The sequence below is a fragment of the Anopheles ziemanni genome, chromosome 3 (genome assembly GCF_943734765.1).
Source record: "Anopheles ziemanni chromosome 3, idAnoZiCoDA_A2_x.2, whole genome shotgun sequence".
Lineage (NCBI taxonomy): Eukaryota > Metazoa > Arthropoda > Insecta > Diptera > Culicidae > Anopheles > Anopheles ziemanni.
The window spans coordinates 71,047,537-71,063,964 of NC_080706.1; the positions used below are offsets into that span (position 1 = coordinate 71,047,537).

Below are 16,428 nucleotides of genomic sequence, written 5' to 3' on the forward strand. Positions count from 1 at the left end.
TAGAGTAACCATCCTTAAACATTAACCTGTCATTATGAACGATGGATAAAAATGGGTTTCTATTTCCTTCTTCGACGCGCATTACACACTTACATTTCAAATGATATTGACGTCCTGCGGGAGGAAGCGGTACACGGGTTTTGATAACGAACGTTTAAAATTATGTACGGTTCATATCAGTCGGTTAAAATCAAAACAGGTGAACGTAACTGGAAAACGAGACCGAATCCGATTCGAGGAAACATCTTCGCGTATCTTTGACGACACCGACGCACTTCTTCGATTGTGCGCTAAGGTAGCAGGGACGCTTGTAAACACGTTTTATGGGCTTCATGTTGTAGTATACTATCGAGTAGAGTTGGTGGTTATGCATGGGAAATACATGAGTGAGTATTTGGATTGGCTCGCGGACGCCTTCCTTCCCTGCCTGCCGACCGTCACACGTCACGGTTGACGTTCCATGACGCAAGGGCAGTGCGGAGGGAGTAGACCGCTGATAGAGAGACCGAGAGAGACGGAGATGTATAATGCCATGCCGGAGCTGAATAACTCAACTTTCAAAAGTAAACGCCGGGCGACGGCGATGATGAAGAAAAACCCGGGACGAGGATGAGGCCGAACGCGTTTCAACTTCATCGGTAGGCAAACGAATTGCTCATCGAGACTCATTTCTCTTGTGGCGTGTATGTGTGTGTGTGTGTGTGTTTTTTTTTTTTGTTGCATGCAATAAGTATTCACTTATGCTGCTTCAGCTGTTCCAGCTTTTGCTGCAAAAGCTCCCGCCGCTGGGACGTGGTGCCGGTGCCTAGCGATGACCCGGTGATCGTGGTGTCATGTCCCATCCGGAACTTGTTCGCCTGCAACTGGTTGAGATTCAGGTTCTCGTCGGTGATGCCCGGTCCGCCGACACCGCCTCCGATCCCAGCGCCCGCCAGCGTGCCGCTCATTGTGGTGGCGTCCATCGTTAGCTGCGAACCGGCCGCCCCGAAGCTGCTACGGTGTTGTCCGCCGCCGACAGTCGATTTTTTCTTTTCGAATAACACAATGTTCAAAAGACATTAGCGTTTCGTATGTGTATGGGTATATTAAAGTGTAGCAAAGCCTCTCAATAATTCTAACAAGAAATTTTATATTATTCACTTAAGTTAAATTTGAGTGCGATATTTTTCTAAATGAGTTCATCAACCGTTTACATGATTTCACATGTAACTTCAAAGGCTGCATTTCTCTTCGAAAGGGTTTAAAAATAATTTAGTCTTCACAGCTTAATCCAAGATTTCTGTAACATATTGAAGTAAAATATATAATCCTAGTTCAACAGGACAACAGGACAATGCTTCCAAAGTGAATTAAATTACCATATTTTCGCGTCTATAACATAACATTTCACAAATAAAACAAGTTTACTGTAAAACTATCTAGTACTGCATTACTTTAAAAATTTGTTAAGTTTGAAGGGGATTAATCATCAGTTCCAATTACGTTTTGATTGTATCTTTCTTTTTTGGTTTAACAATGCTATTTTAAATTGGCCGAGGAAAATAAAATTTCGGAGTAAAAACACAACTTTTAATGCGCGAAGCAATAATGGTGAAAATATGCTATCTCATACGCGAAAATACGTTATTCTTGTTTTATAAAATGCGCTGAGTTTACAATAAGCGTGGTACGTTAACTTACCAACAAGTGATTCAGTCGGTCCATCCAGAATTCCGGATTCTGTTTGTTTTGCATGCCTCCTACTAAAAGTGCAAATAAGTTATTCATTGAGCAAACGATCCGTATACCGTTTTACCTTCCCCTCCCCTACTTACCTTTGCCTCCCTCTGTGCCACCGTCGGCTCCTTCGGTGGTGATATACTTTTGGTACTCCGTCCCGGTCGTATGGTTGCCGTCTCCATCGCCACCGATCATGCTGCTGCGCGGCCCATGATTGTTGTTATCACTGTTGAGTGCGTTGTTGTGGTGTTGCGGTCCGGTGCTTGGCCGAGATCCGTGGGCGTTGGCACCTCCTGCGGGATCGTCACCACCGGCGGCCGCATTCGTTGACGAACCATCCTTGTTAATGTTCTTCAGGATGCGCAGCACGTACGAATATAGCTCCGAGCGGGTTGGGATCGTCTTGAGGTCTTGCACGATCGCGTTGCCTTTGATTTTCGTCATGTTGTGGATGATCGTCTTCACCGTGCGCAGCGGCATGTCCGAGGGACGCGTCTGCCACCAGGTGGACGGTAGCGTTAGCATGAAGTCGTGCACCTCCAGCAGCACCGCCACGTAATCGAGCTCGGCGAGCCGATCCGGGATGACCTTTACGTTGCGCCAGATGCACTTCATCTGCAGATCGGTGAACTTTGGCAAGCAGCTGGTCTGGCAGGATTCCTTCAGCAGGCGAATGAGGGCGCAGTTCATGTAGGTGAAGTTGGTACGATCGAGAATCTTCAGACAGATGCCGTTTACCACCTTCACGAACTGCGCGTCATCGATGCCGGTCACCAGCCGGTTGTCCGCCATCAGGCCGAGCAGCACTGAGATGATATTTTTAATCGAGACAATATTCAGGTGCTTGCCGAGTGATTTCGAGGCGAAAAACATGAAGATACTGTGCAGCAACGGCTGATAGATCGTCATCGATTCGGTAAGTGGCTTTTGCTGGATGTTCTGGTGGTTAAAACAACAACAAAAAAACAAAATTTTGTAAGCCATGTTAATCAATGTAAAATCCAACAATAACATACCTTAAACTGTTGCAGCACGCTCTGTATGTACATTTCTTCGTAGCCCCTTAGGACAGCCTGTTTTTCCGGCGATTGCATTATGTCTGTCAGCTCGTTCAAGGCGGCGTGCGCAGCGTACGTGTCGGTGTTGGCAATTCCGCGAATGATTCGAAGCAAATTCTGATCCGTTTTTGGCAGGACATCGGTCAAACTGTAAATCGAAGGGTAAAGATAATTTTAAATCCGTCTGCTGTGGAGCTTTTGCAAAACGAACAAAGTGCAAAGCAAAGCATATTATATTAAATGCCTAAGCTAGTCAAGCTAATTTTCCAGCCTGGTGATCTACTCTACCGATCAGTACCTTGGTCCAACCGGGGGTGAAGGCTTAGCTTTGGTAACGACCCCACTGCCATCCAACGACGGGCGAATGGAGGGAGACAAGTTGCGATGGTGATGCAGGTGCACCGGTGATTCGCCCGCACCTGGAGCAGCCCCCGAGGACAGCTGTGAGCGCTGCGTCAGCTGACGGAAGCGCTCTTCCGGGTATGCCACCCCGTTGACCGCGATAACCTTCAGCTCGTCGTAGATGAACGAATCGTCCATCGGGCTGAGCACGGTTTTGCCCAGATCGTCCGCCTTCACCCAGTTCCGCTCGATGTCCGCTATCACCTGCTCGTCTAGCTTGAACGGACCCTTCGCCACCCGCGGTTGGGCCGGTTCTGGCACTATGATTCTACAATAGACGAACGAATAAATCCCGGTAACCCTTGATTAGTTCTATCGTAAAAGCTCGTTGGAAAGTGTTGTTATAGTCAATGCGACCAGCTATTTACAAAACAAGTACATGGAAGATGAACATAGAACCTTATTCCTTCTCTAACACACAGCCATCCTAATGCGTAGATTAAAGGGGATCTATTTTATACACAACATAAAGCATAACCGACAAATCATAGCACATAACTCTGGTTATTTCTGCTTTTACAAATGTGGATCATTGGAAAAGATGGAAATGAAATATATGAACCATTTTAGGCTTCAATCAACTAATCAAAAAATCAACTAATTTAATTGTAAGTCACGTCGCTAGAATGTACATGAACAACACGATTTGTGAAATTTTTAACAATCAAAATGTTTTAACCTGAACTTATTGCCACCAGATCTTTTCACAAGGAGTAAAACATTGTGACAAAACAACATTGTTTGAATTCAATCATGTACATGCTTCTCGTGAACATATTTTACAATAATTCGAACTAAATTGAATTCAATTGATAAGACTTGGACCTTTCAGTAACGGAATACAACAATACTTTCATGTTTCTGGATGAATGAAAAATTGAACTGTACACAGTGTTTAGATGCAAAAGAATAGAATCCACTTACTTCATGGGTACTGCCGTTGGATCTGCCTGGGAGGGTACAATTGCATCATCGTCGTCCATTGCGTCGTCCATGCCCGTGTCACCACCACCGACTGCTAGATCCTGTGGTGGTAGGATACTCTCCTTACCGACGACGATCGTGGTATCATTCAGGCCACCACCTCCAGGGACGACCAGCTTCTTCGAAGCCACCACCGGAACTGCAGCGACAGGGGGAATCGTAGTCGTTCGCTTTGAGCGCTTGATACGTTCGTCCAACATGGACAAATCCTTGTCCGACAGCTGCCCGATGAGTTTGTAAATCTTTTCGCCCGCCAGGAAGTAAGCTTGCACGACCGCATTGAGGGCTGCGTTGCGCACCGCATTGTCGCGATCGGAGATGTGGCGTGCGATCTCCTTCAGTGCAACTGGTTGCGACGGTTGGCAGACGGTCAGCCCGTACGTTTCGATCAAGTAGCCCAGCTCGTCCAGACACTCCGCTCGCTGGCGGGCATTTTTCGACTTCAGCGCGTCCATGATGAACACGAACACCTTCGAGAACGGATAGAGCAGGCAGATCTGGCGCAGCAGCGATCGCACACCGTTCCGCACCACGTCCTTCGGGTCGCCGATCTTGATCAGCAGATGGGGCACGAACGAGCTGCCCTCGATGTCGGCCAGCACGTACTGCCGATCGACGAGCCGCTGAAACACCTGATTCAGGTACTCCAGGCCCTTCAGCAGCACCGACGGGTTGGTATCGTAGAAGCGCAACGAAAGCCACTTCATCACCAAATCCAGGTTGCAAATGAGCGCTTCCTCGTTCGTGGCTAGGTCTTCCATCAGCGCATCGATCACCTTCAGATGGTAGCGGAAATCGTCGTGGAACATGTTTACCATCAGCGCCTTGTTCACGTTGGCCGTCTGCATCTGTTCCCGCAGTAGCTCGTGGAACTCCTCGCGAGGTGTAGTGAACGACCACTTCAGAACCTTCAGCTTCTGCTCGTCGACGAACCGTTGCTTCTTTAGCCCATTCACGGCTAGCAGGGGAGCGGCCGAGTCGGCATCTTCTTCCTTTTTGCGCGACGTCGAACTGGCACCACCGGCAGCACCGCCAGAGCCCGCACCCACCACACCACCCTTGTCCGCGCCGGCTGCTCCACCCGCTGCCCCAGCACGCCCACCAGCACCTCCTCCAGCGCCGGCCGATTTGGGTGCCTTCAGCTTCAGCTTACTGCCAGCACCACCCTCGTCCGCCACCGGAGCCGCCTTCGGTGGTGGTGCGGCCTTAACGGGTAAGCTCGGGCGTGCCTTATCCAGCGCCGCCTGGATATCCTTGCGCGAGATTGGCTTCTGCTTGTCGAGCGCCTTCACCATCGCGTCGTACCCGAGATGGATCATCACGCCCAAGATGGCGTCGTTGGCGTTCTTACGCACATCCGCACTCCGATCGGTGATGTGCGTGTACAGATGCGGGAGCATCGCCAACAGCTCGTCCTTTGCGATGCTCTTCGGCGGTAGGCCGGGCAGTTTCTCCGCCAGCCACGCGTACAGTTCCGTCCGCAGTGCCGGACTGCCCGCCTTCAGTGCGTCCGCGATCATTTCACCGTCGAAAAAGTCTTTATAGCCCGCCTGTTCACCCCAAGTGTTGATGCAACCGAGGCAGGCGCTCCGGATGAAACTCTTTCCGTCACCGAGGCCCTTGAGGAAGCCGGGGAAAAACGCCCGAACGTACTGCCGACAGGGCGGACCCATTGCGATCGCCATCTGCTGACAGATTTCGACCGAAGTTTGCGCAATCTTCGCATTGCTGTCGATAAGGCGCTGGGCAAGCACTTGCGGGAGATCCCCCAGCGAGGACTTGATCAGTTTCGCCTCGGCAATGATCGTCTGCAGCTTAATCAAACCTTCGTTGCGCGTTTTCCAATTCTTGTCCGAAAGCTCGGCCAGTAGCGATTCCGTAATTTGCCCGGATATGTCCACCCGTGGGAGCAGATCATTCAGGTTGACCATCGGGGCAGAATCATCGCCGCCACCACCACCACCTCCATCGTCATCTTCGTCATCATTTCCTCCAGCGGTCGCCGACTTCGAGGCGCCTCGCGTTGGGGCGGGTGGTTTTTGTCCAGCGCATCTCTCAAACTCTGCCATAATTTGCTGCTTGAGCGCCGGTTTCTCCCCATCGAAGAACATTGTCAACGGTTGGCCCATAAAGAGGTACATCGTGCCGAGAAGCGTGATGCCAGCGGTGCGCACGGCCGGATTGATGCTTTGAACCGCCTTTCGGGCACTCTCGATCAAGCCCTTCGGCTCGACCGCGAACCCGAACTCGCGCAGTGCCGTCGACACCCAAACCAGCGCCTCCTGCTGCACCTTGGGAGACTTTTGCTGCTCGAACGCAAACTCCATCACGCGCTGCACGGTCCAGTCCAGCCTGGCACCGCCTTCTGCGATGGCCGTAAGGGCGGCCGCCGCACTCGACCCATTCTTCGCATCGCCCAGCTTCTCCGTCACGTCGATCAGTAGATATTCGGCCGTGGTCGTCGTGATACCATATCGTTCTACGATCACACGGACCGTTTCGAGTTTTACCTTCAGCACCTGAAAATTGGTGTCTTTCAGGCCTGGTTTTTTGGCCAACGAGCGTAACAGGACTTGCGACAGACCCGCCTTCGCCTCCAGTCCCGGTACGGCCGCAGCGAATGCTTCTACCGCCCCGAGGCGCGTTTTCCAGTTGGCATCGACAAGCCCTCCGACCGCTTCCGCCGGCAACAGCTCGCTCGCTCGCTCGTCCACCTCCTCCTGGGAGAGATCCTTTTCCGTGTTTGCTACCGACTGCGCAGCGGCTCCTCCCTTAGAGCCAGCTCCTCCTTTCGAGCCACCCAGCGAGCCACCGGTTGCACTTTTTTTAAGTCCTCCACCGGAAACAACCTTTTTCACGACCGTTGCCGTCGCCGGACGCTGGGTAGCAGTACCGCCGGGAGCTATTTTTGTCTCCGACGGAGCTTTCTTTACCGTCGCACCGCCGGTCGTCGTTTTAGCCGGTGCAGTGGCAGGCCGTTCCTTTCGCGCAGCAGGAATCTTCACCGTAATAACAGCTCGCTCGCAACACTCCTTTATCTTCGCCATCTTGAGCGCGTCTACTTCGGTCAGGTACGGGCCGATGGTTTTTTCGCCCACGAGCTTCATCGCTGTACCGAGGGCGTCCGCCGATGCGTCCCGCACGCCCGGATCGGACTCATTGAGTGTTTTCAGCAGTGCCGCCACCAGTGGCTTCAGAATTTTCTTCGTCAGCACCGTCGGAACGGTTTTAGTGAACGAGCGCGCCAGGAAGGAGGCGGTTTCGGTTTTGACGCTCGGATTTTTATTCCCCAGCGCTTCCAACACGTCCTCCAGGATGGCCTCCATGGTGGTGGACGGGTAAATCGCATCGATCGCATCACGGAGTGCCGTCACGACGTTGCTTTTCTTCTCTTTAAACTTTTCCAATATCGCCGGAACGCATGCCTGGTAGGGATTGAAATAGAAAAAAAGGTTATAATGATTACCGGAATACATCGAATTTATTCATAGCAAGTGCGCGTTACTGTAAAGCAGATCTTGATCAGATCTTTTATTGGAAATGTTGTGTAAATCCCATTTATGCGATATAAATTTCATTTGTAAGATTGGTAAAAATAATGCCTGACTTCTATAGCAGTTTCTGTGTTGCTAGTTAATTAACATTGTTTACAAAAACATTTGCGTTATATGAGAGATCTTCGCAACTTTTAATTCACTTTTTAATTTTAACCATTCGTTCTACTTACCCCCGCGTATGTGTTGAATTTCTTTGCCAATCCCTTCGCCAGCATGGCCAAGCATTTTCCACCCAGAGCCACGAGCACCACATTCGTGTCTTTTGTGATCACTTTCTTCAGCGCACGCACCACGTCTCCGTAGTCGCCCGGCTGTAATTTTGGGTTTTGCAGCAGTGTTTCGAGCGCCTCCAGCGATTCCTTGCGTTCTTGCCATTTTTTCGCCTCCAGCTTTTCGTAGAAATCCTTCGGAAGCTTCGACAGTATGTCGACCGGATCGATCAGATCCATCGGATCGATTTCTTCACCAGCGTCACCCCCGTCGCCACCGTCTCCATCATCTTCGCCCTCGTTACCATCGGCGCTCTGCGCGACAGCAATCTGTAGTTGTTTTTCCTGTTGCGACCGGAGGTATCGTACCGGTGTGGCCTTTTCGCTGCCAATCTTCTCGAACTCGGCGTCCAGCTCGGTCAACAGCACGGCTGGCAGCGAAGCGATCTGTGATTTGAAGGCTGCCCCGATCCACCGGTAGATCTCTACCGTAAGCGCTTTCGATTCGTCGCGAACCGTCTTATCGCGGTCGCTCAGTAGTGCCGGCAGCCGCTTCACGATCGGCTTGATGTTGATCACCTTGTTACCAAACTCCCGGAGTGCCAGCGTAATCGCGACGACACAGGCGGCCACTATTTTGGGATTTTTCTGCTCCGTGCCCTTCAGCAGCTCCTCGAGCACGGTCTCCTGCCGCTCGATCTCGACGTACATCAGCGTGATCTGCACGGCCAGTTCCTTCGTTTTGGTCTTGGGCGCACCGATGCACTTGCCCACAATGCCGCCCATTACCTCGCCGACCGTTTTGCCCGCGTTGCCACTGTTCTCCACGAACACCAGTGCCGTCTCGAGGCCTTTCTCCTGTGCGGCCGCATTGCTGTCGACGACAAACTTTTTGATCAGGCCGAGATATTTATTCCACTCGGGCGACTTCTCGTCGTCGATGGTGCGGAACAGTTTCGCTGCTTCCTCGTAGCCGTCGACGCGAGCCTTCCAGAGCTTGTGGACGCAGCGTTCGTCGATCGGTAGCTTCTTGTACTCCGTATCTTCCTCCATCGTAGCCTACTGTGGAGTTTATGAACTGTTTGTAAACTATACTGTTGTTTTTTGTTGCTCTTTAAGATGCCTCCTGCCCACCCCGGCAATGTGCAGTTGCACTATACACCACAGGTCACACGTATAGCACGTCGATTGCGCGGGGGTCTGAAATGAATAAAATACAATAGAAATGCATTAGACACGGGGCCAAAATCACAGCCTCCTCCTTTTACTGTTTTCTCCCGAAACCTCATTTCCTAACCCCAATTCCCATGACCAGCTTGATACTAATGATGCTTTCTTCTTGCATCCTCCCAAATACACATACACACACACACACATGTACGACAGCTGACAGTGGTCTGGTCGCCATCATCATCGGAAAAGCCTTTCTACTTTTGGGGTCGCGCGCTTGGTTACAATAACGATGTTAGCCCGTAGCCCAGTACGAGCCCACAAACAAACAAAAAAAACCTATCAAACTTTCTCCTCGCTCTTGGAACTCGGAAGTGAACGGCGATTCGGTACAACCCCAACTACTGACCCGTGTCAGGCCAAAGGTAGCATTTGTAAACAGGCACCACTCCATTTTACCAGCTACCTTGGAGGATTGTGTTTGATGGCTAAACGGTCGCACTGAATATCCATCCAAGTGGGCGCACTACTCCTAGCGTCCCCAAGTTCATGCTGTTTATCGATTTTGTGTCGTCGTCGTCGTCGTCGTCGCCCGTAACGGCCTTCTCCACCGCGCGACGGAAGGTTTCCGAAAACGCAACTCTTGTTTTCTCGATTTTCCCAGCGAAAATCACCACTTACGATGGCACAATGGCAATCTTTCTGCACTCATCCTCACCTGGGTACGGCCACGATCAGGGTTGGGACTGATTTTCGAGGCTATTTTCCCTGCAATTTCCACAGACGGAACAACATCCAGGAAAACACCATTGCACGGCAGTCGCGATGACAAATTCCCTCGTTTTTTTTGCTTGTTCTCTTTCTCATCCAACTTCCTTCTCTTTTTGCTCTCCGCGCTCGGTTGTACTTTCGTCCCGTGTACTACACGAAAACGGAACTTCTCTTCACATTCTCCTGATGTACTTCTTCACGCTTCGTGTTAGTTTTTTCACTGTGATCCCCGTGTATATTAGCTTCACCTCTTTCACACTCCCAGACCAGTACGAAAACAGTGACGAGAGCGACTGCGGACGCAAAACGACCCTTTTGCTTCCTCTTTTTCCCTTCTCACTATCATCACTGAAAAACGCATCAATTTTGCAAAACTTACCCAATTATTCAGGGCTCTTCGTCTCGGTCAATTCGTAGACTTTCTACAGCTGCAGCTTCATTGCAGGATGCATTGCTGAGATTCAATAGACGGTAATCTGCAAGGTATTAACGTCGTTGTGCAGCAGCAATCTACAATGGCGTTCTTGCTTCGTTCTGGCGCATGCAGTATGGCGTTTGCGGTATCGGAATTTATGGTCGTCGAACCACTGTGTGCCAGCTACTACAGTGCACTTTAACAGCCGACGTGTCGATAACGGGTAAAAAACACAAACGACAATAAAAACGGAAATAACTAACGATCAAAAACACGTACACGCACTGCGTGAATCGTCCAGTGCACTGCAGCAGTGTCGGTTTCACTGTAAACTGTGACTTGGGAAAAAGATTTGTGTACCACAATTCGTGTGCCTCTCTCTTTCACTTTTCCGCTCTCTCTCTCATGCGGTAGATTCGAATTTGAACCGACGTCTGCTACGTTTAGTGTGTCCGAGTTGGGGACTTTAATTTCAGCGCCAATATGAAGTGTGCACGAGGGTTTATTATTTTCAAATCTACAACTAGGTAGATTCACTGCAATTTGGTTTTCAAGTACATTATTATTAATTAAGATTAATTATTAACAAATTGGCTATTCCATTCCTATATGTCGGGTGCAACCATACACCAGTTTTGTCTTCAACCATTTATGTAACTTATCTTTAATCACCGTTACTCTCCAGATCAGTTACGGATTAAGATTTTCGGAATCATTTACCATTGAACACCGTTCTGAATTAGTTCGTCATATTTTTGTGTATTTATTAAACGGACTTTAGCGCAAATGCTACCATTGCAAGCCGACCAACACGACGGTCTCCCGTACCGGATGATATGGTTGGGCCAGTGGATTGTACAATGACATTGAGAAATTTAGAGAGGATTTTAACAGCGGTGTAACCTTGTTACTCATATTTTAACACGTGATCTATTCAATACCCAAACACCCAAGCAGCCCACGGAGAAGCAACAGAGGAAAAATAATAAGGAAGTAAAGAAAAATAGAGAAAAAAACATAATGGTCCAATGAGAATCATCTTGTGCTCGCAGTCAACCGAGGAGGGAAATTTGTCTCCTTGTGGGAATGCTTCCCCTGAAGGATAATTTTGGCTGAAGCGGGAAGCACGCGGGCGTGATTTACATCTTTATGATTTCATGCACCGCGGCGGCAACAGAACGTGCCGAAATACCAAACATATCGACCAGCACGGACGGTGGGCCCGAACGCGGCAGCTGCTCGACACCCAAGTGCTTCACGACAAAGTTCCTCTGGTCGGCCAGCGCCGAGAGAACGGCTTCACCCAATCCACCTTGTCTGTTTGAAGTGAGAAGTGATAAAAGAAAAGATGAAAACGCAATTATTAGAAACGTAACCCATTGCCATTGGACGCTGCTTTCCCACACATCCGACCAACGTACTTGTAATGATCTTCAACGACGACAACACGTCCACCGCACTGGGTTCCGTGCTTGACGATTCCTTCCTTGTCCAGCGGTTTGACGGTGAACGGATCAATGACGCGACAGTGGATGCCGCTCTTTTCCAGCTCGCCAGCAGCCTTTAGCGCTTCGTAGAGCGTAATACCGGCACCGATGAGTAGCACGGAGTCGTTTTCATTTTGCTTCACTACCTTGCAGCGACCAATCTGCCGGAAAAAGATTAGCATCGTATGGAAAGTTGTAATAAATAATTATAAAATCATCTAAGGCGAGTTATTTACCTCGAACTTTTCGTTATTCTCGTAGATAACAGCAGTATTGGGGCGCGAGGTACGAATGAAGCACACTCCGGGCGTGTTGGCAGCCATCTCAACTGCTCGCTCCGTGCTAACAGCGTCGGCCGGATAGAACACGGTGCTTCCCGGGATCGTACGGAACATAGCGATGTCCTCCAGACCCATCTGGCTCGGACCATCCTCACCGATGCTGACACCGCAGTGCGAGCCAACAAAGTTCACGTTCGTCTGCGAGATGGCACCCATGCGGATCTGATCAAAGGCGCGGGTGAAGAACGTCGCAAAGGTGGACACAAACGCCACGGTACGATCGCGACAGGCAGCACCGATCGCAACGCCGACAAGATTCTGCTCGGCGATGAAACACTCGATGAATCGCTCCGGGAACGCCTTGCGCAGTTTGTCCGAGTAGGTCGAGTTCTTCGTATCGCCATCCAGGGCGATCACACGGTCGTTGTTCATGGCGATCTTTGCCAGCGCGGTACCGTACGCGAGGCGCGTGGCGATCTCCTCGCCCTTCTGATAGGCAGGTGGAGTGGCCAGCTGGATGTTCTTGATGCTCACCTTCGGTGCGTTTTCCTTTTGCGGTGATGCAGGGGCCACTGTGATCGGACCCGAGTTGCGGATCAGTTTCTTCAGATGCTCGACGACTCCGGCAGCTGCGTCGCCCAGTGGTTTGCCGTGCCAGTTTTCGAGATCCTCGATATTGGGGAAGTGTTTGCCCTTGAACGTCTTAGCAATGATCGCCGTTGGGCGGTCGGTGGTACAGGATGCTTCAAAGAACGCCTTGCAGAGCTCCTCCACGTCGTGACCGTCGACAACGATCGCATTGAAGCCGAACGCATCCAGCCGCTTGCGGTACACCTCCATCTGATGCTGCAGCGAGGTCGGCTCCGACTGACCAAGCCGGTTCACATCAAAGATAACGCACAGATTGCTCAGTTTGTAGTAGCCGGCAAAGTGCAGCGATTCCCAGATCGAACCCTCGGCCGATTCGCCATCGCCTACCAGCACGTACGTCCGGTAGTCGGCTTGGTCAATGTTCTTGCCCACGTACGCCATACCGCATGCGACCGCTACACCCTGGCCGAGCGAGCCAGTACCGACGTCGATGAAGTTCAGTCTAGGCGTCGGGTGACCCTCGAGATCCGAGTCGATCTTGCGCAGATTCATCAGATCCTCCACGGGGAACAGGCCAGCTTCGGCCCAGGCCGCATACAGGATCGGCGCAGCGTGACCCTTCGACAAGATAAACCGATCCGACGAAGCATCGCGGGGAGCAGAGATTTTGTAACGCATCGTGTTGAAGAACAGCACCGACATGATTTCCGCGATCGAAGCACATGACGTCGGATGGCTGCGCGGGAGGGGAAAAGTTGAAAGAAAGGAAAGGAAAAATTGTAGAGTGATAAAAACCGCTCGTCCCTGATATAGTGTATCATCAAATAAAATTCGCCTCAAGTGTGTGTCAACCATCGTACCGTATCGCCGCACGTAACACAGTCGGCGGCGCGGTACCATCAGATCGGCCATTGCGTGTGCGACTGTGTTCGTGACGGGGACGCCAAGTCATCCTCTGCATCTTGGGCAAAAAAAAACCCAACTTCCTTCCCTACTGCCTGCTTCGATGGATGGTTATCAATTGTTTATATTTATTCGTCTTTAGAGATTTCATTATTGTTTTTTGCAACTTTATGACAACCTTGGGCTCCGGCGGACACGGAAGGTGGAAATCGTAGCATGGCGGAGTGGCTACCCTTGCGTCATGAACACAATTGCCGATCTATCGGCCGAGGACCCCCATCAGCTCCATGTTGAGGGCACCACACGTCGTCGTCGTCGTACCGCATGACTCGAATCCATTTGAACTTGCGATACGGTATACGTTTGACCTCTTTTTAACCTTCGAAAAATATATGTGCACACAAATCCATATGATGGACCGAGACCATGGATCGAGCCCTGCTTTTTTGTGGTGGTCGCGATCGCGTTTCGATCGTTCGATTTTTCAAATCAATGCTCGCACATGGTCGCGCATAGGATTAAGTAAAGTTTCAATGCAAACCATTTCATGGGCACGAAGCTCGCCAGAGAATAGACGTTCTAAAACGCCTGCATATTCCTTTCACCTGCCAACCCTGGCCGTACAAATTTCTAAGGACGAATGAAACACGAGGGCTTGAAATTTAAACTTAGAAATCTCCATCATATCGGACACCGACGTGGTGTCGTGCCTCCACAATACGCGCGAGAGAGATTGCTGATGCTGCTGGCCGCTTCTCTAGCGCGTCAGTCTCTGCCCCAATACAGACTCATGTCGTTTCGCTCTGTCCCCAAACCTCGCTTCCAGAGCGTCCCCAACGGAAGCCGGGAACTTGTTTTGTGCTTGTTTTACAGCAGGCGCGTTTTTTTTTTTTGCAATGAGCCGGCATTACGCCACCAGAAATAAACTGGCCAAATAGGAGGAATGCGAAAGCCGGTGAAAGGGCTCGTTCGTTTTACGTCTTTCGCGGCTCGCTCGCTGTTACACAGCGTTATTTGCGTTTGTCACCGCGCGGCTATCTTTCCAGTGCAATCTGGTGTGCACCACGTTCACCCTCGTGGTTCCCCACGATATGTGCCGCCACCTTTCGACTTACCCCGATTTCGAAGCCTGCGTTGCGTTAATCGAATCGATACGCAGCTTGTGGGCGATATCCTTCAGCTCCTGGATGGTCTTGGCTTCCGGTTTGTGGTAAGTCGGCATTTTGGTGCTTGTAAGATAAAGGTTACTGAATCAGAAAAGGCAACAAAATAGGCACACCAGATGGATCCACGCGCGTTGCAGGTCTTGTCACGATGACTTCTTAACCTCTACTGAACGACCGATTCCTTTTTGCCCTTCCAGTGGAGTGTGGATACAAATGTAAGGCGTCCGACTGGAGTCGAGTGGTTATGTTTGCCGATTCAATGCTTGACATTTACTAAACTACGTGAATCGATTTATCAAATGGGTCCCCAAAGCAATAGATGATGGGGAGTTTTACCATGAAATAGTTACGAACGCAATTGCGATCTGCGAATAATGCAAAGTAAAGAAATTAAAAATAAATCCGATTTTACTTCTAATTTCCTACTCGCCCCTATAAACGTGATCGACAAACTAGCCGGCTTTGAATCAACCTGTTTTGTAGCATGGTCCTTGGTCGGCACACGTAAACAATCTGATGACAGAACCGTATTTTGATCAAAGGAGGCAGTAGTGTAATTTGTGAACTATGGATATCACATCCCTCTTCAAAGCCTCTGTGAAAACGGTACGCCTAAAATTGCCACCGGACAGCATCCCACAGCAGGACAAGAATCGCATTCTAACGAAAAAGACACCCAAACTAGAAGTATGGAAAAAATCCACCCAACTGAAGCAGCAAATTACGATGCTGAGGGATTTTCTGTTGGAGAACCGTGCTGCTTATATGAAGCTGGCGGAGCATCTGAAAAATTCCGCACCCCCAATGACGAACGACGAGCGGGACGTGATCGATCAACAATCGGAGCACATTTTCAGTACCGCGAGCATGATGGTAGCCGAAATGAAGCATGAATGTGCTGAACTACCAGTCGGCAAGCAGACGAAGGAATGCTTGTACCAGGTCATTGAGAGCGTACTCGAGTACGCTTCTGCGATACGCAAGATTGCGCTAGAGCAAAAACAGTTCCGAATCAAGCGCCAGATCGAAACAATCCAGTACATCAAGCTGCAGCCCAAAATGAAAACGGAACTGTATACGAAACCGCTGGAGACGGCACCGGCGCTGGCGGACGGTACACCGTATCAGTCAAATCGCACCGAAAATTTAGACAATTCCCGAAATACGGATAAAAATGTCACCCAAACGATGGACGACATTCAAGAGGATAGTATGCATAACGAATATGAGAATGACGATCTTAGTCCGGAGGATATACAGATGTTCGAGTCGGAAAACGTTCAGCTTTACAATGAACTGAAGGGGCTGTCGGAGGAAGTGGACCAAATCCAGCGTAATGTGGCCGACATTGCACAACTCCAGGATGTGTTTTCTGAGAAGGTAATATCATTTCATCATTTCACGTAGTTTCAGGCCTTAAAACCTACTTGTTTTTCTTCCTACAGATATCAATTCAATCGCCTGATATCGATCGCATTGCTTCAACAGTCGTGGGGTCAACGGAAAACGTGAGGGACGCAAATGAGCAGATAAAACAGGCGATTCAGCGTAACGCTGGACTCCGAGTTTGGGTGCTGTTCTTTCTTATTGTGATGTCTTTTACCTTACTGTTCTTGGATTGGTATAATGAATAAATATGCTGCTTAAAGTTGCGCGGTTCAAGGGCTAAATGTGGCAAATATTGGAACATCGTATGTCGTTATTCATATGTGTAC

General features: G+C 49.9%; 3 protein-coding genes across 4 annotated transcripts; 1 reads left to right on the top strand and 2 right to left on the bottom strand.

Annotated features, from left to right (window-relative positions):
• Positions 1-8,982, bottom strand: LOC131289588 (protein mini spindles). Of its 2 annotated transcripts, XM_058318878.1 has the most exons (8): positions 7,891-8,982; positions 4,313-7,588; positions 4,104-4,282; positions 3,076-3,447; positions 2,736-2,925; positions 1,815-2,658; positions 1,681-1,739; positions 1-1,028 (listed from the first exon to the last, which is right to left on the bottom strand). In XM_058318878.1, the coding sequence occupies exons 1-8, from the start codon at positions 8,980-8,982 to the stop codon at positions 735-737; spliced, it is 6,306 nt and encodes a 2,101-aa protein (XP_058174861.1). In that variant the 3' UTR covers positions 1-734. The 2 variants fall into 2 exon arrangements, with proteins under 2 accessions (XP_058174861.1, XP_058174860.1); XM_058318877.1 differs by having other exon boundaries at positions 4,104-7,588.
• A 2,042-nt stretch (positions 8,983-11,024) lies between these two features.
• LOC131289412 (transketolase) lies at positions 11,025-14,868 on the bottom strand. The gene is made up of 4 exons (XM_058318661.1): positions 14,663-14,868; positions 12,009-13,380; positions 11,707-11,933; positions 11,025-11,602 (listed from the first exon to the last, which is right to left on the bottom strand). The coding sequence occupies exons 1-4, from the start codon at positions 14,767-14,769 to the stop codon at positions 11,425-11,427; spliced, it is 1,884 nt and encodes a 627-aa protein (XP_058174644.1). The 5' UTR covers positions 14,770-14,868; the 3' UTR covers positions 11,025-11,424.
• Positions 14,869-15,255: 387 nt separating this feature from the next.
• On the top strand, positions 15,256-16,399 carry LOC131287464 (syntaxin-18). The gene is made up of 2 exons (XM_058316513.1): positions 15,256-16,093; positions 16,159-16,399. The coding sequence occupies exons 1-2, from the start codon at positions 15,281-15,283 to the stop codon at positions 16,345-16,347; spliced, it is 1,002 nt and encodes a 333-aa protein (XP_058172496.1). The 5' UTR covers positions 15,256-15,280; the 3' UTR covers positions 16,348-16,399.
• Positions 16,400-16,428: the final 29 nt, after the last annotated feature.

Bases quoted from the DNA above. Each gene is read 5' to 3' on its own strand.
- LOC131289412 (XM_058318661.1), bottom strand. From the start codon at position 14,769: ATGCCGACTTACCACAAACCGGAAGCCAAGACCATCCAGGAGCTGAAG. The intron at 13,381-14,662 runs GTAAGTCGAAAG...CCTCCCGCGCAG, and splicing joins ACGCAGGCTTCGAAATCGGG to CCATCCGACGTCATGTGCTT. The intron at 11,934-12,008 runs GTAAATAACTCG...TTTTTCCGGCAG, and splicing joins AGAATAACGAAAAGTTCGAG to ATTGGTCGCTGCAAGGTAGT.
- LOC131289588 (XM_058318877.1), bottom strand. From the start codon at position 8,982: ATGGAGGAAGATACGGAGTACAAGAAGCTACCGATCGACGAACGCTGC. The intron at 3,448-4,103 runs GTAAGTGGATTC...CGTCTATTGTAG, and splicing joins CCAACGGCAGTACCCATGAA to AATCATAGTGCCAGAACCGG. The intron at 2,926-3,075 runs GTACTGATCGGT...TTCGATTTACAG, and splicing joins TCACCCCCGGTTGGACCAAG to TTTGACCGATGTCCTGCCAA.
- LOC131287464 (XM_058316513.1), top strand. From the start codon at position 15,281: ATGGATATCACATCCCTCTTCAAAGCCTCTGTGAAAACGGTACGCCTA. The intron at 16,094-16,158 runs GTAATATCATTT...TTCTTCCTACAG, and splicing joins AGGATGTGTTTTCTGAGAAG to ATATCAATTCAATCGCCTGA.